Below are 24,099 nucleotides of genomic sequence, written 5' to 3'. Positions count from 1 at the left end.
TAAGGAGCATTCTTCTTACTGACACCCAACTTCATGAACATTCTTTCCACCGACCACCAATGTAAGGAGAATTCTTCTTACTGACACCCAACTTAATGAACATTCTTTCCACTGACCACCAATGTACGGAGCATTCTTCTTACTGACACCCAACTTAATGAACATTCTTTCCACTGACCACCAATGTAAGGAGCATTCTTCTTACTGACACCCAACTTAATGAACATTCTTTCCACTGACCACCAATGTAAGGAGCATTCTTCTTACTGACACCCAACTTAATGAACATTCTTTCCACTGACCACCAATGTACGGAGCATTCTTCTTACTGACACCCATCTTAATGAACATTCTTTCCACTGACCACCAATGTACGGAGCATTCTTCTTACTGACACCCAACTTAATGAACATTCTTTCCACTGACCACCAATGTACGGAGCATTCTTCTTACTGACACCAAACTTAATGAACATTCTTTCCACTGACCACCAATGTACGGAGCATTCTTCTTACTGACACCCAACTTAATGAACATTCTTTCCACCGACCACCAATGTAAGGAGCATTCTTCTTACTGACACCCAACTTAACCTCTTGCCGTCCGCCTGCTGTTTATAAACGGCAGGGCGGTGGCAGTCCAGGGTCGGGTTGCCATTCATAAACGGCACCCGCCTTTTCTAGCTGTGCGCGCTCCCTGGGAGCACGCAGCACCGCAATCCGGTGCCCGCTGGTGCCCGCAATCCGGACACAGTGAAACACCGATCGTAGGACGGGAGCTCTGGACGAGGTCCCGATCATGTGATCACTGATTGGCGAATCAGTGATCACATGCAAAGTAGTAAGCAAGATGTCACATGTGACATTATTGCTTACTACGTGTGAAATCTGTGAATGATCACAGAGGTCACATGGTACAAGGCTATTCACAACAGACCTGTCCCATGTGACAAGCTGTGACCAATCACAGCTCACTCAGTACTTTTCAATGGCTACAAGAATGCAGACAGAGAGAAAGAGAAATGATTGATTTTACATCCTATATGGGTGTAAAAGCAATGTGTAAAAAAAAAAATCTTCATCACCCCCCCACAAGTAGTACAGTGTCACCATGGTGACACTGTACTGCTAGGGTGACAGTATGTAAAAAAAATAAATAAATAAAAAATAATATAAAAAAAATAAAATAAAAATGTAAAAAAAAATGTTTAAAAATTATAATTTTTGGTTATAAACTAATTTGGATTTTTTTTTTTACTAAAAAAAATGGAATAAATTTTGGGCAAGATTTATGATGAAATATTATTTATTTGCAAAATATAAAAAGAAAAAAAACACTTTTTTTCAAAATTTTTGGACATTTTCATTTACATAGTAAAAAAAATAAAAATCCCAGCGGTGAATAAATACCACCAAAATATAGCTTTGTCTGTCTCAAAAAAATGGTAAAAAATTCATATAGGTACAGTATTGCATGACCGCGCAATTGTCATTCAAAGTGTGATAGCGCTGAAAGCTGAAAATTGCCCTGGACAGGAAGGGGGTGAAAGTGTCCGGACAGGAAGTGGTTAATGAACATTCTTTCCACTGACCCCCAATGTAAGGAGAATTCTTCCCACTGGCAACCAATGTAGGAAGCATTCTTCTCACTGACCCGAATGGAAGGAACATTCTTCCCACTGGTCAACCTTGTAAGGGGCATTCTCCTCACTAACCACAATTGTATGGAGAATTCTTGTCACAGACAACCACCGTAAGGAACATTCTTCCCACTGATCACCAATAAAAAAGGGCATTTTTCGGGCCACTGAAGGGGTATATGTCTTTTAACTGAACATAGATGAAAGAAACACATTTCTCGCTGACCACAGTATAAGGGTGCCCTTCTCCAACTGACCATCAACGAATGGATTAGAACAGTGGTTCTTAACCTTTTTGGAGGTACTGAACCCCACCAGTTTCATATGTGCATTCACCGAACCCTTCTTAATTGGAAAAATAAAATATGATTTTTAAAATTGAAAAACATAGGTATATATTTATACATAGGTGCACAAAATGAACAAAACCATTAAGAACAAAGAACAAAACCATTAAAACATGATTTTCACACAAAAACAAAATAATGAATATTTACCGCAAATCAGTGTGACTTCTGCTGTTGTCTTTCAGAGGCCAGTTCAGAAATTCGCGGCATTACCTTGGCAAGTGCCACTCTCATGTCATTTTCGCAACAAAGTCTGTTCCTTTTCTTCGTCTTTATGTCCAGCATCCTCGAAAAGGATTGCTCGCAAAGATATGTTGTAACAAACGGTATGAAAATTCATCCCCCATAGTAATTCATCCCCCATATAGTAATTCATCCCCCATATAGTAATTCATCCCCCATAGTAATTCATCCCCCATAGTAATTCATCCCCCATATAGTAATTCATCCCCCATAGTAATTCATCCCTCATATAGTAATTCATCCCCCATATAGTAATTCATCCCCCATATAGTAATTCATCCCCCCTATAGTAATTCCTTCCCCATATAGTAATTCATCCCCCATAGTAATTCATCCCCCATATAGTAATTCATCCCCCATATAGTAATTCATCCCCCATAGTAATACATCCCCCATATAGTAATTCATCCCCCCTATAGTAATTCATTCCCCATATTAATTCATCCCCCATATTAAGTCCCCAAGTCCCCCCTGTGTCAATTCACTTACCTTTGCTCCGCGCGTTCCTCTCGCTGTATTCCCGCGCCGTTCCGGTCTTCAGGGCGGACTGTGAGAGGAGCCTAGCTCCTCTCACGTTCGTCACGCTGCCCCGCCTACACACATCCTGACAGCCAATCACTGGCTATCAGGATGTGAGTGGCAGCGAGACTGGCCAATCATTGCATTTGAGTCCCTGCCGCCCGAGAGGAGGGAGGGGAGCGGGCGCCCGGCACACAAGAGCCGCGGCTTGCCGACCACTGGGCTAAGCGATGTTGCGTGACCACCTGCAGCCAATGATGGACAAGCGGGGCATGTCATCACAAATCATATGAGTCGGGTGTGGGTCACCTCCGCCGAACCCCCGAGACTGACTCACCGAACCCCTGGGGTTCGATCGAACCCAGGTTAAGAACCACTGGATTAGAACAACCTAAAGGATCACATGATGGCAGGCCACCTGCCCAATTGCAGCTTCATATAACAAAAGGGCAGAGATGATTGTGACTTTATTGACCTAATATCACCACATGGCCATATTTGGTCAATGACATGGACCACCAATGTGGCCACCAATGAAAGAGGGGCATTAACAACCAATGTGAGGAGAATTCTTCCCTCTGACCATCAATGTAAGGGTTCTGTTCTACAACTGATCATATGTTTCATATATTTTGTAATAAAAATGCACTTCAACATACAGTGTAATATATATATATACAGTGAGGAACAGAAGTATTTGAACACCCTGAGATTTTGCAAGTTCTCCACTTCATGGAGGGGTCTGAAATCATGGAGGGGTCTGAAATTCACATTGTAGGTGCATTCCCACTCTGAGAGACAGAATTTAAAAAACAATTTCAGGAAATCACATTGTATGATTTGTAAAGAATGTATTTGTCTTGCACTGCTGAACAGAAGTATTTGAACACCTAAGAAACAGCAAGAATTCTGGCTCTCAAAGACCTGTTACTGTGCCTTTAAAAAGTCCACCTCTACTCCACTCATTAATCTAACTTAGTAGCACCTGTCTGAGCTCTTTAAAGACACCTGTCCACCCCACAGTCAGTCAGACGCCAACTACTACCATGGGCAAGACCAAACAGCTGTAAAAAGACACCAGAGACAAAATTGTGGACCTCCACAAGGCTGGAAAGGGCTACGGGGCAATTGCCAAGCAGCTTGGTGAAAATAGATCAACTGTTGGAGCAATTGTTAGAAATTGGAAAAGGCTAAAGAAGACTGTCAGTCTCACTCGGACTGGGGCTCCATGCAAGATCTCACCTCGTGGGGTATCACTGATGATAAGAAAGGTGAGGAATCAGCCCAGAACTACAAGAGAGGAGCTGATCAATGACATGAAGAGAGCTGGGACCACAGTTTCAAAGGTCCCAAGAACACCATCCCTACTGTGAAGCATGGGGGTGGTAACATCATGCTTTGGGGGTGCTTTTCTGCTACTCGGCGCTGCACTAATTCAACTGATAATTGCGCGGTCATGCAATGCTGCACCCAAACAAAATTTACGTCCTTTTTTCACACAAATAGAGCTTTCTTTCAGGTGGTATTTGATCACCTGTGCGCTTTTTATTTTTCACGCTATAAACAAAAAAAGGCCAAAAATTTTGAAGAAAAACAATATTTTTTACTTTCAGCTATAAAAAATATATAGTAAACTCAAAGTTGGTTATAAATTTAGGCCAAAATGTATTCTGCTCCATGTTTTTGGTAAAAAAATCCCAATGAGTGTATATTGATTGCTTTGTGTGACAGTTATAGCGTCTACAAACTATGGTATAAATACTGCAATCTACGCCATTTTTTTGCTATACAGCGCTGCGCTAGTTTAACGGACAATTGCGCGGTCATGCAATACGGTACATAAATGAAATTTACATCCTTTTTTTCCCCACAAATCGAGCTTTCTTTTGGTGGTATTTGATTGCCTGTGCGGTTTTTATTTTTTGCGCTGTAAAAAAAAGGCTGACAATTTTTTTAATTAAGGCTGAGGAAAAAAAAAACAATATTTTGGACTTTTTGCTATAAAACATGTCCAGTAAAAAAAAAATGCAAAAATCTAATTTAGTCATAAATTTCTGCCAAAACACATTCTGCGACATGTCTTTGCTAGAAAAAAAAAAAACAATACGTGTAAATTAATTGGTTTACGTGAAAGTTATAGCGTTTATAAATGGCGGGAAAGATACTGGGATTTTTAGGGGTTTTTTTAATACTAATAATGGCGGCGATCAGCGACTTATGGCGGGACTGCGGCAGACATTCTGACATTGGGGGGTACTGACTTGGGGTCACTGACATCCCCAAAAACACTAATACAGTGATCAGTGCAAAAAAAAAAACACTGACACTGTATTAATGGCAATGGGGAGGAAGGGGTTAACTTTATTTTGCAGGGAAGGGTTATCTGTGTGAGGGGGAGTGTTTTACTAGGGGGGGGTGTGTACTGCAGGGGACACTGCTGATCGGGAGAGAGAAACTCTTCTTTCTCGATCAGCTCATCCTCGAGCTGTCAGGGAAGTGACAGAAAGCACAGCTACTGCAGCTGTGCTGTCTGTCACTGTTTGCCGTCGATCGCCGGGAAACAGCCGGTAAGGACCGGCTGTGACCCGGCAACTGACATCCGCGGCGGTGATCGGCGGGACAGATAGGGCGGCGGCGCGCCTCACGTGCACCCCCTATCTGTTTACAAAACACACATTTTAAAACGTGGTTTTGCCTGCCCGTGCCGCCCTGCCGCCGTATTTCTACAGTGGCAGGGCGGCAAGTGGTTAAAAATCATACAATGTGATTTCCTGAATTTGTTTTTTAAATTCTGTCTCTCAGAGTGGGAATGCACCTACAATGTGAATTTCAGACCCCTCCATGATTTCTAAGTGGGAGAACTTGCAAAATCTCAGGGTGTTCAAATACCTGTGTTCCTCACTGTGGTATATATATATACATATATATATATATATATATATATTTTATTATTATTATTTATTTATTTATTTTTTTTAATTATTTTTATTTATTTATTTTTTTTAATTATTTTTATTTATTTTTTTTTTTAATTTGTTTTTTTATTATTATTATTTATTTATTTATTTTAATTGAGATATATTTAATACTTTCCAACACTGTAGTACCTCAAATACATGTCAATATATTTGGGGAGAATATTTTTAAAATATATTTTTCTTCCATGTGGGTGGGTACACTTTTCATCTTTATTCTTGTATTAATGTGGCAATAGAATTGATCTTGCTCATGTATTGTCAGCTGTAGATATCAATTTCTGCAAAGGTTCCCCGAGACCAGGAATGTGTTTCAAGGGTTCCTCTGGGTTATAAAAGATTGGGAAACCCTGAAGTAAGCAATGAACATGTGGTAGGTTTCCTTCTACGAACCCTAAAACCGGAAAGAGCAGTCCGTAAATTTGCTAACCGAGTCATTCTTCCTGACAGGAACTGGTTCCCTTCCCATCATGTCCGTCTCTCTGAAAGATGGTGTCATCAAGGTGTCCTTCCTCACCTCGGATTGGTTCCCCAGACCAGAGATGCATTGGGAACTGGAAGGGGTTCCCCTCATCAATGATACATCAGAGACCTTCTCCAGCCAAAGCAATGGACTCTTCACACTGGAGAGCAGCGTTCTGTTGAAGGATCCGGACCACCGGCGTCTATATGGTGCAGCGCGGCACCCGGTGACTGGGAAATCCACGGGACTTTATATGACTATTTCAGGTATCTGATCGAACTCTCGTGAAATTTTATTTGCCAAGGAAGCATTTTTATATTAGTAATGTGCGGGGGAGGACTGACCATTTGGAAACTTGGGCAGTGACCAAGGGCCTGGGGTCAATAGGGGGCCCCATGAGATGCCCCTGATACCTTTTTCATAGGCTTTTTTGAGTTTGGGCAAGGACACAGGGGCCCCATGATCCCCTATTATCCGGGGGCCCCATGAGTCGTCAGTCCGCCCCTGGTAATGTGCCTACAGCTTAGATTTGGTGGAGGGAATATTGACATGTCATCAGAACAGCAGACAGAAATTGTCTATTCATAAAAAATGAATTGTCGAATGTCTCATACAGCAATTGTGAATAATCCCTGTAATGTGTCTAATGTGTTTGTTTCCTCTGAATGTCAGCGCCATCTAATGGCCATAATGCAGTATTTTCCTCATTGAGGTAGTTTAGGAAAATACTGCATTATGGCCACTAGATGGAGCTGATGGTGCTGACAGTTCTAATACTGCCTGTCTGTAAAATAGGCCAGAGGTCACCAAACTACGGCCCAGGGTTGGATGTGGCTCTTGGCTTGCATTTCTCTGTCTCTTGGAGCACTATTCCACCAACTGACACCATCAATGGGGCACTATTTCTCCCACTGACACCATTAATGGGGCACCATTCCTCCCACTGACACCATCGACGAGGCATTAATTATCCCACTGACACCATTGATGGAGCACTATTCCTCACATTGACATGATGAATGGGGCACCATTCTTCCCACTGAATAGTATAATTCCTCCCACTGACAGCATTGATGGGACACTATTGTTCCCTCTGACACCATCGATGGGGGACTATTCCTCCTACTGACACCATCGATCGGGGACTATTCCTCCTACTGAATCCATCGATGGAGCACTATTCCTCACATTGACACGATGAAGGGGGCACCATTCTTCCCACTGAATAGTATAATTCCTCCCACTGACAGCATTGATGGGGAACAAATCCTCCCACTGACACCAATGATGGGGCACTATTCCTCCCACTGACACCAATGATGGGGCACTATTCCTCCCACTGATACCAATGATGGGGCACTATTCCTCCCACTGACACCAATGATGGGGCACTATTCCTCCCACTGACACCATCAATGGGGCACTATTCCTCCCACTGACACCATCAATGGGGCACTATTCCTCCCACTGACACCAATGATGGGGCACTATTCCTCCCACTGACACCAATGATGGGACACTATTCCTCCCACTGACACCAATGATGGGGCAGTATTCCTCCCACTGACACCATTGATGAGGTACTATTCCTTCCACTGATACCAATGACGGGGCACTATTCCTCCCACTGACACCATTGATGGGACCCGATTCCTCCCACTGATACCATCGATGGGACCCTATTCCTCCCTCTGACACCATTGATGGGGCACTATTCCTCCCACTGACACCAATGATGGGGCACTATTCCTCCCACTGACACCAATGATGGGACACTATTCCTAACACTGACACCAATGATGGGACACTATTCCTCCCACTGACACCATTGATGGGGCACTTTTCCTCCCTTTGACACCATTGATGGGGCACTATTCCTCCCACTGACACCAATGATGGGACACTATTCCTCCCACTGACACCATTGATGGGACCCTATACCTCCCTCTGACACCATTGATGGTGCACTATTTCTTTCATTCCAACCAATGATGGGGCTTTGCTTATGCCCACTGATGTTGGGGCATTTTCTACTCCCAGTGGTCACAGTCCGACCTAAGTGTGAAGGACAGTAGATTAGTAGAAGTTTGGAGACTCCTGACACAATTCTGCAATGAGGTGTAATGATTACTGATCAGGTATAAGCTAGGTTTGCACTTACTAATGTGGGTGTAATTATAAACAAATGTGCCTTGTGAATCCGCGGGTTCATTCGTTCTGGGTGAATGAATGCAAAATCTAATGGCATTGGGCTATTGTCTTTCCAGGTAGAACCAGGAAAATACTGCATTTAGCCACTAGATGGAGCTGACAATTACAGTAAATCATTAGTTCTTTCCCACACATTCGACCTGGAGAGGAAACAGCCTGATAACATTCGGTTTTGTCCCCACTGGGCACTGGGGTTTTTTTGAAGGGTGCAAAATCTGGTACATAGAAACCAATCAGCTTCCAGCTTTTATTGTCAAAGCTTAATTGAAGAAGTTGAAGTTAGAATCTGATTGGCTCCCATGCCCAGATTCAGTGAATCCCCCCCCCATTGTGTTTGTGGATATGCGGTCTGTGTGTCTCTGTGTTCCAGTGACCGGCTGTTTGCCTTTACAGAGGAAATGTTCCCTCGGCTGTCATCCTGGGCCTATGCCTTCCTGTTTGTCGCCTCCCTGTTCCTGGTCGGCGCAGCAATGATGATATTCGTTATAAAAAGACATATAGCCCAGAAAGGTGAGTAGAAGCATTGTCAGCACATCGCCTATAGCGGACCTGGCATTGATCATGTGCAGTGCATGCTCAGTAAGGTGTCAGGGTAACCCTTCTATTTATGAGATCACAATACACCCCCCAACAATGCCTTCATCAACTCTTCTCTCCAAAAGGACGCTGCCAACTTTGTTCAGGTATCATCCAGGGTTTGCATCTACTTGCTGGGCTGTGTTCACAAATGTCTGACACAGATCAGCCCCTGCTGCAGCCTACAATGTACAGACTGAGTGATCTCGGGGGGCAGGGGTGTATTTACCACAAGGCAAACAAGGCATTTGCCTAGGGCCACATTTTTCAGGGGGGCAGCAGAATTTTTCAGGGGGGCAGCGCCATCCCCCGAAAGAAGGAATGGAAGAAGGGACACACGAGGCACAGAGACCAGGTGGGAGTTGAAGGCTGCTTGATGGTGTATGGAGAGCCTGACTCCTGTTCCTGGGGATGTCCGGAGCTGTGAAGGTGGGTGTCTTATCTCTTGCCAGGGTGGGGGGGGGGGCGGTGGCAGTGGTGTATTTAGGTTTTGTGCTGCCCTAGGCAACACACAAATTGGTGCCCCCCCCCCGCAGAAACAGCCTGACATTGACCAAGAGCACCCCTGCCCTCCACCCAAACCTTCCACTACCACTGCCCCCCCATACACCAGCCACCATCCCCCATGGTGAGAGAGAGAGACGCTCACCTTCACAGCTCCGGACATCCCCGGGAACGAGAGTCGGGCTGTGCATACACCGTCATGAAACCCCCAGCATCTCTCGGAACCCACCAGGTCCCCATAGCACGTGTTCCTTCTTCTGTTTTGCGCTGCCCTAGGCAACACAAAAATTGGTGCCCCCCCCCCGCAGAAACAGCCTGACATTGACCAAGAGCACCCCTGCCCTCCACCTAAACCTTCCACTACCATTGCCCCCCCATACACCAGCCACCATCCCCCATGGCGAGAGAGAGACACTCACCTTCACAGCTCCGGACATCCCCAGGAACGAGAGTTGGGCTGTGCATACACCATCATGAAACCCCCAGCATCTCTCGGAACCCACCAGGTCCCCATGTCTCGTGTGTCCCTTCTTCCATCCCTTCTTCCAAGAGGCAGTGTTGCCCCCCCAGAAAATGCCGCCCTAGGCAAATGCCTTGTTTTCCTTGTGGTAAATACACCCCTGGGCGGTGGTAGTGGAAGGCTCTCTTGGGTGGGACTGGGGCGTTGTTGGTCAATGTCAGGCTCTCTTCGTGGGGGAGGGGGGTGTTGGTCAATGTCAGGCTCTCTTCGTGGGGGAGGGGGGTGTTGGTCAATGTCAGGCTCTCTTCGTGGGGGAGGGGGGTGTTGGTCAGTGTCAGGCTCTCTTCGTGGGGGAGGGGGGTGTTGGTCAATGTCAGGCTCTCTTCGTGGGGGAGGGGGGTGTTGGTCAATGTCAGGCTCTCTTCGTGGGGGAGGGGGGTGTTGGTCAATGTCAGGCTCTCTTCGTGGGGGAGGGGGGTGTTGGTCAATGTCAGGCTCTCTTCGTGGGGGAGGGGGGTGTTGATCAGTGTCAGGGTCGGTGGGGGGGGTGGCAATTTATGTGTTGCCTAAGGCAGCATGAAACCTAAATACACCACTGCTGGGGAGGGGGGGGGGGGGGCAGGAGAATGTCTAGTGATGGAATTACTTCTAGGGAAGGTCATTGGTTGGAGCTCCAGGACAGCTTTTTAATAATGAAAGGCGGAGCATTTATGGAAAAAAAAAATGATGCTGTTGTTGTAGATTGCGACTTGTAAATGTGCACAGATCTCCTCTATACTACAGGAAACGGATATTGGGTTCAATTGGTTACCCTGATTTCCTATTTTTTATTTTTTTTCTCTTATAGAGTCACTGCAGACAAGAAATGGTAAGTGGTTTTAGAGTTAAACTGATACATTGTAACTGTCATCTGTCCTTTAGGTAATCTGTCTTTCCCTAATCTATTATCTGCTCGTCTTCTCTCATCTCTGTTCTGTTTCAAATGCCGCTTTATGCATTGACATACCTCCAGAGACCCAGTCTGTCCAGACAATAGGGTCACCTGCTGACTTGGCACCATCCACAGGCAGTATAACTCTTCAATAAGACACAGGCACTCACTTTTCTTAAAGTGTTATTAAACCCACAACAGTACAATCAGTCTGTAGATGCAGTAACGCATGCTTGTTATACTCACTGGGGAACCTAAGGGGTTAATCCTCTGCATTGTGTAATAAGGCTGTTTGATCCCATCTTCTCTGATCCTCCCCTTCTTCCAGCATCCCACTCTTATCTCCTGATAAGACATATCTTGTGGAGTCAAGCTGCACACGCTTAGTTTGGTGTGTCTTGCTAGAGAGGTTTTTTTTTTTCTTGGGAGAGGGCATGTGATCAGCACAGGGCCAATCAGCACTGTCCAGACAGAGGTCAGGGGTTCTGCATCCTCTTAGAGCAGGAAGAAAACTCCACCTACAAGCTTTAACTAGTGCTCTACTGGACACTGATAGAAGTCACAAGACTTCTGATCTCTATACTGCTGAAGGTTTTTAGCAGTTTATATTTACTAAAATAATTGCATTTCCAGGTTCTGCATGGGACCAGATATAGTGAATGCAGGGTCCCAGGAGAGCAGATATAGTGAATGCAGGGTCCGGGGAGACCGGATATAGTGAATGCAGGGTCCCAGGAGAGCAGATATAGTGAATGCAGGGTCCGGGGAGACCGGATATAGTGAATGCAGGGTCCAGGAGAGCAGATATAGTGAATGCAGGGTCCGGGGAGACCAGATATAGTGAATGCAGGGTCCAGGAGAGCAGATATAGTGAATGCAGGGTCCGGGGAGAGCGGATATAGTGAATGCGGGGTCCGGGGTAGACCGGATATAGTGAATGCAGGGTCCGGGGAGACCGGATATAGTGAATGCAGGGTCCAGGAGAGCAGATATAGTGAATGCAGGGTCCGGGGAGACCAGATATAGTGAATGCAGGGTCCAGGAGAGCAGATATAGTGAATGCAGGGTCCGGGGAGAGCGGATATAGTGAATGCGGGGTCCGGGGTAGAGCGGATATAGTGAATGCAGGGTCCGGGGAAGAGCGAATATAGTGAATGCAGGGTCCGGGGAAGAGCGAATATAGTGAATGCAGGGTCCGGGGAGAGCGGATATAGTGAATGCGGGGTCCGGGGAGACCGGATATAGTGAATGCAGGGTCCGGGGAGACCAGATATAGTGAATGCAGGGTCCGGGGAGACCAGATATAGTGAATGCAGGGTCAGGGGAGACCAGATATAGTGAATGCAGGGTCAGGGGAAACCAGATATAGTGAGTGCAGGGTCCGGGGAGAGCGGATATAGTGAATGCAGGGTCCGGGGAAGAGCGAATATAGTGAATGCAGGGTCCGGGGAAGAGCGAATATAGTGAATGCAGGGTCCGGGGAGACCAGATATAGTGAATGCAGGGTCAGGGGAGACCAGATATAGTGAGTGCAGGGTCCGGGGAGAGCAGATATAGTGAATGCGGGGTCAGGGGAGACCAGATATAGTGAATGCAGGGTCAGGGGAGACCATATATAGTGAATGCAGGGTCCGGGGAGACCAGATATAGTGAATGCAGGGTCAGGGGAGACCATATATAGTGAATGCAGGGTACGGGGAGACTAGATATACTGAATGCAGGGTCCGGGGAGAGCGGATATAGTGAATGCAGGGTCCAGGGAGATCGGATATAGTGAATGCAGGGTCCGGGGTTTAGTTACAACTTCAAGTCGTTGTAAAGGCTAAAGGTTGTGATGAGAGTGACGTCATCACGGCTCAGCCAGTCAGATGGCCGGAGCTTGCGAACCTGGAAGGAAGACGGGTGAAGCTGGAAGCCTCTGCAGCAGTGATAGTGCGCCGCTGGAAGGCTTTGTTTTAAGGTAAGTTATGGTATGTGATGAAGGGGATTTTTTTTTCTGCATGTGGTTTACTACCGCTTTAACTGGTTCACACCATAGAAACGCAGTCCAGGATGTGTTCCGGATGCGTTTCCGCATGTGAATTTTTGGCACATTCTAGTCAGTTTTTTATGTGTTTTCGGTGTATTTTAGTTAATTTTTTTTCCCCGTCTCTTTTTTTTCAATTCAAATAGGATCATGTGCGTTCCAGTGTGTTTTTGGTGCATTGCGGTGCATTTTTGATGCGTTTTACCACGTTCCAGTGCAGTTCTGTGCAGGAAAATGCAGCCTGTTCTACCTTTTTTTTCTGCAACCAGAACACATTGGAACTGCAAGCACTGATGTGAACTATGACACTGACAACCATATCACCTACTTTCTGTGAGTTTTGGATGCAAAAAAAAGCAACTGAAACGCATGGAGTGTGAACTGGTCCTAATGCCATCTCTTTTAGGTGCATCTCGCCCCTCCTTTATACTTGCCTGATCTCAATCCAGCGCTGTGCCCGGGAACAGCGGCACTGCTCTCTCTTTCTCACTTCTCACTGGACTCAGTGAGAGCAACGGGAGCCATTGGCCCCTGCTGCTGTCAATCAAATCCAGTGACAAAGGAGCGAGGGGCAGGGCTGAGCCACACCGCACCATGTGAGTCAATAGACACACACAATGTGGCTCAGGATCAAGCCAGCATGGCTGGGGTGGGGGGTACTCGGAAGGCAGGAGGAGCCAGGAGCTCCGGTAGGGGACCTCAAGAGGGAGGCAATCAGGGCTGCTCTGTGCAAAACCATTGCACAGAGCAGGTATGTATATCATGTTTGTTATTATAAAATAAAAGATCTTTTACAATCCCTATCATATAGCTGCAACATATCGGATGTTTTTTCAGTCTTTTGAAATTAAAAAGCAATGGCTTTCCTCTCTTCCACCTCTGTGAGAACTAATACTGACTGAGTGAACATGGAAGAAAGCAGAAGGATCTAGTTAGGACTCAACTAACTAGCACTAAACAGGAGAGAGAGATATCAAATCTCATGCTAGGATGGTCCTAAACCACCACTAGATGTCAGCATACATACGAAAAATAGCAACCTAATACAGGGCAATACCACAGCAGAAAAACATACATATATGAGGGACAGAACAATCGCCACCCCAGCAATCTCAGACGTAGTTTGATAAACGCTGCAGAATAAATGCATGATTTTGTTATGTGTTTTTCATGCTTCTGTGATGCTTTGAAACTTTAGTGAAGCTTGCCAAATGTCCTGTGTGTGTTGATTTTCTATTTGTTTCAAAGGGGCCCAGTAGAACCCCCACTCAGCAGATCCCCAAGTTATTAGTACCCTTGCTCAGCAGATCCCCCACTCAGTAGTAACCCCCAGCTCTGCTGATCCCCACTCAGTAGTAACCCCCAGCTCTGCTTATCCCCACTCAGTAGTAACCCTCAACTCTGCTGATCCCCACTCAGTAGTAACCCCTAGCTCTATTGATTCCCCCACTCAGTACTAATCCCTGGCTCTGCTTATCCCCACTCAGTAGTAACCCTCAACTCTGCTGATCCCCACTCAGTAGTAACCCCTAGCTCTATTGATTCCCCCACTCAGTACTAATCCCTGGCTCTGCTAATCCCCACTCAGTAGTAACCCCCAGCTCTATTGATTCCCCGCTTAGTAATAATCCCCAGCTCTGCTGATTCCCTTACTCAGTAGTAACTCCCAGCTTTGCTTATCCCCAGCTCAGTAGTAACCCCCAGCTCCATTGATTTCCCCACTCTGTAGCAGGGGCGGACTGACAATTCATGGGGCCCCCAGGCAATAGGGGATCATGGGGCCCCTGTGTCCTTGCCCAAACTCAAACGCCTATGAAAAAGGTACCAAGGGCATCTCATGGGGCCACCTACTGACCCCGGGCCCTCGGGCAGTGCCCGAGTTTCCAAATGGTCAGTCCGCCCCTGCTCTGTAGTAACCCCCAGCTCCATTGATTCCCCCACTCATTAGTAACCACCAGCTCTGCTGATCCCCCATTCAGTAGTAATCCCCAACTCCATTGATTCCCCCACTCATTAGTAATCCCAAGCTCTGCTGATTCCCCACTCAGTAGTAACCCCCAGTTTTGCTGGTTCCCTGCTCAGTAGTAACCCCGAGCTCCACTGTTTCCTCCGCTCAGTAGTAACCCTCAGCTGTGCTGATCCCCTGCTCATTACAAATCACCAGGTGTGCTGATCCCCCGCTCATTAGTAACCCCCAGCTCTGCTGATCCCCTTCTCAGTAGTAACCCCCAGCTCTGCTGATCCCCTGCTCAGTAGTAAACCCCAGCTCTATTGATTCCCCCACTTAGTAGCAACTCCCAGATTTGCCGATTTCCCCACTCAGTAGTAACTCCCAGCTCTGCTGATCTCCTGTTTAGTAGTAACCCCTGGCTCTGCTGATCCCCCTCTCAGTGGTAATCTCAAGCTCTGCTGATTCCCTCACTCAGTAGTAATCCAAAGCTCTGCTGATTCCCCCACTCAGTAGTAATCCAAAGCTCTGCTGATTCCCCCACTCAGTAGTAATCCAAAGCTCTGCTGATTCCCCCACTCAGTAGTAACCCCCAGCTTTGCTGATCCCCTGCTCAGTAGTAACCCCCAGCTCCATTGATTCCCCCACTCAGTAGTAACTCCCAGCTCTGCTGATCTCCTGTTTAGTAGTAACCCCTGGCTCTGCTGATCCCCCTCTCAGTAGTAACCCCCAGCTCCATTGATTCCCCCACTCAGTAGTAACCCTCAGCTGTGCTGATCCCCCGCTCATTACAAATCACCAGCTCTGCTGATCCCCTGCTCAGTAGTAACCCCAAGCTCTGCTGATCCCCTGCTCAGTAGTATCCTGCAGCTCCATTTTTTTCCCCCACTCAGAAGTAACCCCCAGCTCTGCTGATTCCCTGTTCATTAATCACCAGGTCTGCTGATTCCCCGCTCAGTAGTAACCCCCAGCTCTGCTGATCCCCCCACTCAGTAGTAAGCCCCAGCTCCAATGATTCCCCCACTCAGTAGTAACCCCCAGCTCTACTGATCCCCCACTCAAAAATGCCACATTTTGGAGTAAGTGTAAATGAAGCCTAAGTGGCCCTATAGAAGTGTAAACGAAGCTCCATTCAGTCTTCTGGACCAATCAAACAAGCAAGAAATATGCTTTCTGGGAGCATTTTATACACCAATGGATTGCAGAACGCCCAGGGGCTACCTTATTAAAAAGAAGCCGCATTTAACATTTTTGATCTTTTTAGAAAATGACAGTCAGCGGATTGAAAATGCAAAGGTCATATTTTAATATTGATGAGTTAGAAAATGTGTTCCTGCTCTGGTGGAATTTTAATCTACTTTTTCTTTTTGTGGTCATCCAGGTGAGCTGAGCTCAGAAGTGGGTAAGTAAAGTGGGCTGCATGAAGGGGTTCTGGGGGGCCCATAAAAAAGGACTGGGATGCTTCCAGCATCGGGGGGATGGATTGGGGGTCCATTAGGAATGGCACCCAGGTGCACAAAAGGCAGACAATGCAGATTGGACTTGGTTCATTCAGCCCCTTTTAACCTTTTCACTGCCAGAGCGTTTTGGCGTGTTTTGCACCCGTGTTTAAAAAATAATCATTTTAGGCCTGAAGATTCATTTAATCCCCCAAACATGATATATTTTCAGATAGTGGAGAATAAAATGATATGTCACGTATCAAAATGTCAGTAAAAATACATTTAATACCAGACCAGGAAAGGCATTGCTGCATGCGAGTAGCCACCACCCTTGATTTCTCATACAGAGTAGTCCCACTGGTCAATTATTCTGAATATGGAGGATTTGTACCCAGATGATTCATTTCAAACAAGAAGCAAGGCGGATGTATGAGAGGGAAAGGCTGTATAACATAGGGTAGGGGTGTCAAACTCAATTTAATTGCGGGCCGCATCAGCATTATGGCTGCCCTCAAAGGGCCACATGTATCTGTAAGACTAGATGTTCAGAGCACCCCACCCTCCTTTACATCAGGTGTCAAGAGTCCACCCCACCATCAGAAGTCAAGACTCCCCCACCCTCCCTTATATCACAGTGCACCCCCCTTGTGCTGTTGCCAGGAAGGGGATAGGGGTGGAGCTGGGAAGCAGAAAGTTCAGGGTCTGGAGGAGGACCAGAGGAGGGCTGGAGTTAGCTACCAGATTCTGCTGAATGCTGAGACCAGGGGAGGTGGAGATAAGGGGGTGCTGCGGCTGCACAGAGAGGCGCTGGATCTGTAAGAGGAGATTTGTCCTCTCTGCTGCCAACATTTGAGACAAAGTGGGGGCGCAGATGAAGGGGGGTGCCACAGCTGCAGAAGAGGTGCGAGGGCTACATAAAATGGCCTGAAGGGCTGGATTCAGCCCGGGGGACCTTGTGTTTGACACACTTGACATAGGGTAATTGGGAGTGCCAGAAAATGAGCAATTAGTATGGAAAGGAAGGCCTTACTTCAGATGAAGAATAAAAATAGTGAAAATCCTTCTTGGGACCAACCAGGTTTACCACGAAAATATGGATCGCAATGGAATGAAGTTGGGAAGGCGTTACAAAAACATTGGCACATCCTGACCTCAAACCCGTGTATTGCTGAAATAGCGGGTCCTAAACCCCAAAGGGTGGCCTACAGAGCCCCAAATTTGAACTATATGTTAGTCCAATTAGAATTCTGAAAAAGGCCATCAGATGATTGATTAACCAATCTCTCGAGGACCGATGGGACGTATCCATGTGGCCATTGCTAAACCTGTCCGCTAGTTAGGAAAACGCGGGTGTTCGCCACTGCGGACAGTTCATAGATACAGTATTTGAAATGAGATGATTCATTGACTGTCATGTCGTATACATGATAGAATGTCCATGTAGGAAATTTTACGTGCATGCATTGCTAAATTGTTGTTAAGGTATTTAGTCCTCCACCCTACTGGTGGAGGGCCAGTGTGCTTGATATTAGGTGAACATCCCCCCGTTTTTGTTTTGAGCCATAGTGGGCTAATTATTAGAGTCTCTTTAATGAATGATTGATTTGTCCTTTGTTATCTGTTTTCAGATTGGAGGACAGCTGTGATGAGTCCAGGTAAGTATCCTACCAATTCCAGACCTCCGGTACCCCCCTATACTGTCCATGCCATCTCACCTCTCCCAGGGTCCCTCTACATCATGGTGCACATACATCGGGATCAGGGGCAGGCTGACCATTTGGAAACTTGGGCACTGCCCGAGGGCCCGGGGTCAGTAGGGGGCCCCATGAGATGCCCCTGGTACCTTTTTCATAGGCTTTTTTTAGTTTGGGCAAGGACACAGGGGCCCCATGATCCCCTATTGCCCAGGGGCCCCATGAGTTGTCATTCCGCCCCTGGTTGGGATTCATTTTGATTAAGGGAACCCTTTGGTTAAGACACTTTACTGACCAAGCCCACTTTTAACCCTGCGGATGAAACCATACTCTCAATTGTAGCCACGCCCACACAACCACGACCCCGTTTTTTAACACACCCTGAAACAATCAGTCACAGACTTCTGGAACAAGAGGCAGACAATCAGGGTGTAAAGAAGAAACACCTTTGGCACCATGAGAAGGGGAATGATGTGGTGAGCCTGGAATGCCACAGTGAATTGTTGGATGTGGCAAAAAAGCAGCAACAGTGGGTGCAACTTAAAGGGGTATGGGTAAATAATCCTGAGCCTCTGCTGCTATTGGTCAAGAGAGTGTAAAGTACAGAGTGCAGGGGTCAGGATTAAGTAACACACAGGGTGCTGGGGTCAGGAGTAAATAACACAGAAAGTACAGGGGTCAACAGAAAGTAATGCACAGAGTGCTGGAGTCAGGAGTAAATGGCACACAGTGTTCAGTCGTCAGAATTAAGTAATGCATAGAGCGCAGGGGTCAGGATTGGGTAATACAGGGTGCAGGGGTCAGGATTAAGTTACACCCAGAGTTCAGGGGTCAGGATTAGGTTACATGCAGAGTGTATGGGCCGTAATTAAGTAGCACACAGGGTACTGGGGTCAGGAGTAAGTAAGGCACAGGGTGATGGGGTCAGGAGTATGTAAGGCATGGGGTGCTGGGGTCACAGAGGTCAACAGAAAATAATGCACAGAGTGCTGGAGGCAGGATTAAGTAACGCAGAGAGTGCAGAAGTCAGGAATAAATAACACACAGAGTGCAGGGGTCAGGATTAAAGAATGCGCAGAGCGCAAGGGTCAGGATTAAGGAATGCACAGAGTGCAAGGGTCAGGATTAAGGAATGCACAGAGCGCAGGGGTCAGGATTAAGGAAGGCACAGAGCGCAGGGGTCAGGATTAAGGAAGGCACAGAGCGCAGGGGTCAGGATTAAGGAAGGCACATAGCGCAGGGGTCAAGATTAAGGAATGCGCAGGGGTCAGGATTAAGGAAGGCACAGAGCGCAGGGGTCAAGATTAAGGAAGGCACAGAGCGCAGGGGTCAAGATTAAGGAATGCACAGAGTGCAGGGGTCAGGATTAAGGAATGCACAGAGCGCAGGGGTCAGGATTAAGGAATGCACAGAGTGCAGGGGTCAGGATTAAGGAATGCACAGAGCGCAGGGGTCAGGATTAAGGAATTCACAGAGCGCAGGGGTCAGGATTAAGGAAGGCACAGAGTGCAGGGGTCAGGATTAAGGAATGCACAGGGCGCAGGGGTCAGCATTAAGGAAGGCACAGAGCGCAGGGGTCAAGATTAAGGAATGCACAGAGTGCAGGGGTTAGGAATAAGGAATGCAGCGTTCAGGGTTCAGGATTAATTAATTTGAAGGGTTCAGGGGTTATGATTAATTAATGCACAGAGTGCAAGGGTCAGGATTAAGTTCCGCACAGATTTCAGGGGTCAGGACTAAGTAATGGGCAGAGTGCTATTTGCTCAAGTGTCAGTTATCAATCAGCCAACTCCTTGAAGGCTGTGTTGTCGGACAGCAATGAGGGATGGGGCATGCCATCTACGGCCTTGAAGTCAGGCTTACAAAGCAGGTAAGAACATGGGAAAAAATACTTCAAAACACTGAAAAAATTTAAGTAAGAGTTCCCCTTTAAGGAAAATATTTAAATAAACATTTTTGAGCCCAGAGTTCAGCTTTAAGAAATCATATTAAAAAGTTTGTGAGACTCATAAAGTATCTTTGCTCTTCCCTTGTAGAGTACATCACATTATCCCCCGAGACTGCCTATCCGGAGCTGTCCGTCACCGATGATTTTCAAACCCTCATAAACCAGCCTCCTCCCGAGATACCCATGCCAAGCAATGCCCGCTTCGAAACTGAGCGTTGCTGCCTTGGCCTCCCAGCCTTCACCCATGGTTGCCACTACTGGGAGGTGAAAGTGGGAGATGGACTGGAGTGGGCGGTGGGTGTTGCTTCTCCACAACTGCAAAGAAGGGGTGATGCCTACATGTTTCGCCCCCAGATGCTGATTTGGTGCATTGCCCGATTTACAGATGCCTTTAGAGCTCTGGACATGCATGAAAGCCCACTGCCCGAGGTGGAAGGCACCATGGAGAAAATTGGGGTCTACCTCAGTCTGTCAGGTCCAAGGAAGCTAACCTTCTATGACCCCCGAAGCTGGACAATGCTCTATTCCTTCACTGATGTGGGTCAGGAAAGGGAAAGTGTCCTGCCATTCTTCTGGCTTGGCAAAAATGGCAGCAACATAAAACTAAAAGGTCAAAATGGTGGTTAGCATGACAAAATGAGTAGAGTATTGGACAAAGTGACGTAATATATATAAATCAGTGAGATGATCTCTCACCATCATGAACCGAACCAGCCACCATTGGGACTGTGCAAGAATGTAACCATTCAGTGTTATTGTAGATTGGCTTTTCCTTATGAAGGTTCACTTTAGTGCTGATTACACATTACCCTCGGTAATCCCTAGACCGCAATTAGGAATTTTCACACGGGTGAGGACTATCTACCCCCACCAGTGTGACAGCCTCGGTGCCTGTGTAGCCAGTCTCCGAACACCATTATTGTCACCTGGTAACAAGGGGTACAAGTCAAAAAGGTCCCCAGACCTGGAAGTATTACTTTTCACTCTTGGTGGCCTAACGGTGGTGGGATAAGGGAAAGGGCAATGCTCAATAGGGGGGCATACATCAAAGTGAATCAGATGGTATGGCCTGCATGGGCAAAGCTCCAGTTTACTTTAGGACCGGTGTTCAATCTTTTCACTCCAGATGAAATAATTTTGAGGAGTCAGGGAACACCTAATTAGTAAGTTGTAGAACACGCATAAGTAGAGTATTTAAATGGTAGTGGCCCCTTACATTGATGGTCAATGGAAAAACGCCCCCTCCTATTAGTGATCGGTGTAGATCCCTTATGTTAGAGCCAGCTCCAGTGTTCTCATGTCTGGGTCATTAGACCCAGGGGTCAAGAAGGACTACTCAGTCACATGACCAATATGATTGGTTGTCACAGTGGTCACACAATCAGGAGCCAGTCCATCCACTTCCCGATCATTATTAGAGGGCAACACTCTTTGACAACTCAGTCACTGTGCTGGGAACAGGCTCTCAGCACAGAAAACTCGGCCGCCTATGGGTGCATATGTCTGATGTGTGGATGTTAAAGCTCACCCTCTTTGTTGAAACACATATGTGTTACATGGGTAGCAAGAGGGTATGTAACCCCTAGCAATCTCTGGAGGAACCATATGGCTTCACGGAACATTTGTTGAGAAAACCTACTTTCCAGCCAATGTTGAAATCATTACGGTATCACACTATGGTCTTTTCTTCTTCCTGATTTTCTCTGGGGGACTCGGTGAGAGGAGTAACCAGAGGAGGTGTCCGTATACTAGAGGGGGCAATATTTGGAGGTCATATACAAAGTAAAGGGGGTCCAGGAGCCCTTAATATCCCTGAAAGGCGTTTGACTCACCATTATCTGGTGAGTGCGGTTAACCTCCCTGGCGGTATTCCCGAGTGTAGCTCGGGGTAACATTTCAGTACCAAAAGCGGTAACCCCGAGCTACACTCGGGAATACCATGCGGCGCTGCTCCGGCATGTGTTCTTCACTTACCTTACCCTGCGCTCCCACGATGTGTCCCCTGCAGCGTCCCCGGCCATCTCCTCCGGCCGATGCCGGCATCCGGCTTCTGTGTCCTGTCCCTGTGACGTCGGGACGTACGGGCGCCGCCGCCGGCGGCGGCGGGAAATTTAAAAATTTTAAAAAATGTCATTTTTTTTTTTCATTTTACACAGTAAAACATTGCTGTTTCAACCTATTTCACATACATTTTGTCCCGAGTGCTTTGTCCGGCGCCCTGCCTGCATTTTGTCTGTTCTTTCTGCCTGGAAACTGAGAAACGTCCATGGCGTCCAAAAAGTGTCCCTTTAGGTCAAAAAGCGGTTTAGATCAGCTAGAGAACAGCGATAGTAAATCAGAACCACTTACAGAATTGAGTGATAATGAATCGTGGGGGAAATTCGTCATCAGACACTGAAAACGATTTTGCGACTGAGCTCAGCGATGTGAGAACTTGGCGCTCTATTTCACATTTCAGTGTTTTTGCTTTGATTACATTATTGAATTAAATTTTTTATTATTTTTATATTATTTTTATGATTATTTATTAAATTATAATTTATGATTTTGTGTTTCAAATTTTATCATACCTGGGATGTTTACTAGACTCTTGTTCGGACAGATTTCAGTGAGTTTTTCCTAAAAATTACAGCCTACAATAAAAAAAATACATATTTCCATGCAAAAAAAAATGGTACCGCTTTCAGCACCAAAAATCTGAAATAATCATACCGCCAGGGAGGTTAATGTTGGTTTTGCACTGGTGGATGGTGGAGGTATCACTGGCACGGAAGAATCCAATGAAAATATAAATAAAAAATTTTCACGGGACTGTTTTATTGGATTTTGTCACTGGACTTAATATTTTTTAAATTTAATTTATATTTTTGTGTCACAGTGTTTTTTAAGTTTGTGATATTTAGTAATTATTATTTATGGGTTGGGTGATGCAATTTATTGTTTTGTGGGTTTTGCGCTGGTATAAGTTGATATAAGAAATGTTGATAGGCTGTTCTTTTTTGCCGGAGAGGTTCTGCATGCCCCTACAAACCTACCTAAAGCAAGTCAAATGCAGGTCTGAAGGAGGTCATCTATGGATTAAATAGCCAGTCAATTAATTCTGAATGATCTCAGAAGGATCTGGAACGAATGACATCAACACAAGGCCAAAACCCATCAGACCCTTCAAGATAATTAAGGTAAGCTAAGCTGACGAACAGGGGTGGACTGACAACTCATGGGGCCCCAGGCAATAGGGGATCTTGGGGCCACCCTTGCACAAACTCAAAAAAGCCTATGAAAAAGGTACCAGGGGCATCTCATGGGGCCCCCTACTGACCCCGGGCCCTCGGGCACTGCCCGAGTTTCCAAATGATCAGTCCGCCCCTGGTCCCCTCACATTTGTGTCAATGTATCATATGTACACATAGGAACAATGGAGGGCAAGACGCAGCACAGCGACCGACAACAAATCGCATACAAAGTACAATAAGACAGAATAAAAAGGTAATACAAAAGTCAATCAGTCAGGTGTGTGTCTTCAGGGTATGAGGACTCCGTGGTCAGGGGGGTTCCTCATGATCGAGGGGTCTTAGTACCCCCAAATCGTTGGACGTTGGGGCCTCAGTCTGGTCACTGAAGAACTGATTCGCTTTTTAATGTGCCATTGTCTTCAGTGTGCTTCATTACTGCGCTTTGTACTGGCTGATGGCGCAACGAAACGCAATTCTGCCTTTTACAACACTAAGACAACGCCATTTCCTGCGCTCCCCAACACCGCGACAACGCCGTTGCCTGCGCTCCTCAACACCGCGACAACGTCATTTCCTGCACTCCTCAACACCGCGACAACGCCGTTTCCTGCGCTCCTCAACACCGCGACAACGTCATTTCCTGCACTCCTCAACACCGCGACAACGCCGTTTCCTGCGCTCCTCAACACCGCGACAACGTCATTTCCTGCACTCTTCAACACCGCGACAACACCGTTTCCTGCGCTCCTCAACTCCGCGACAACGCCGTTTCCTGCGCTCCCCAACACCGCGACAGCGCCGTTTCCTGCGCTCCCCAACACCGCGACAGCGCCGTTTCCTGCGCTCACCAACACCGCGACAGCGCCGTTTCCTGCGCTCCCCTACACCGCAACAACGCCATTTCCTGCGCTCCCCTAAACCGCGACAGCGCCGTTTCCTG

The 24,099-nt window shown here is 46.7% G+C and overlaps 1 protein-coding gene across 1 annotated transcript in view; it reads left to right on the top strand.

Moving 5' to 3' along the window:
* Window positions 1-22,737, top strand: part of LOC149438104 (butyrophilin subfamily 1 member A1-like) — a 114,938-nt gene extending 92,201 nt beyond the window's left edge. The window contains exons 3-8 of the mRNA XM_089660243.1: window positions 6,174-6,452; window positions 8,791-8,907; window positions 10,785-10,805; window positions 16,224-16,244; window positions 17,913-17,939; window positions 20,015-22,737. Coding sequence (XP_089516369.1) covers window positions 6,174-6,452; window positions 8,791-8,907; window positions 10,785-10,805; window positions 16,224-16,244; window positions 17,913-17,939; window positions 20,015-20,553 — 1,004 coding nt within the window. The 3' untranslated portion in view covers window positions 20,554-22,737. The remainder of the gene's footprint in view (window positions 1-6,173; window positions 6,453-8,790; window positions 8,908-10,784; window positions 10,806-16,223; window positions 16,245-17,912; window positions 17,940-20,014) is intronic.
* Window positions 22,738-24,099: the final 1,362 nt, after the last annotated feature.

Source organism: Staurois parvus, unplaced genomic scaffold (assembly GCF_062004578.1).
Source record: "Staurois parvus isolate SC_StPar_1 unplaced genomic scaffold, SC_StPar_1.0 ptg001220l, whole genome shotgun sequence".
NCBI classification, from domain to species: Eukaryota; Metazoa; Chordata; class Amphibia; order Anura; family Ranidae; genus Staurois; species Staurois parvus.
The sequence above is the reverse complement of the archived record's forward strand: the minus strand, read 5'-3'. Positions and strand labels throughout refer to the sequence as shown.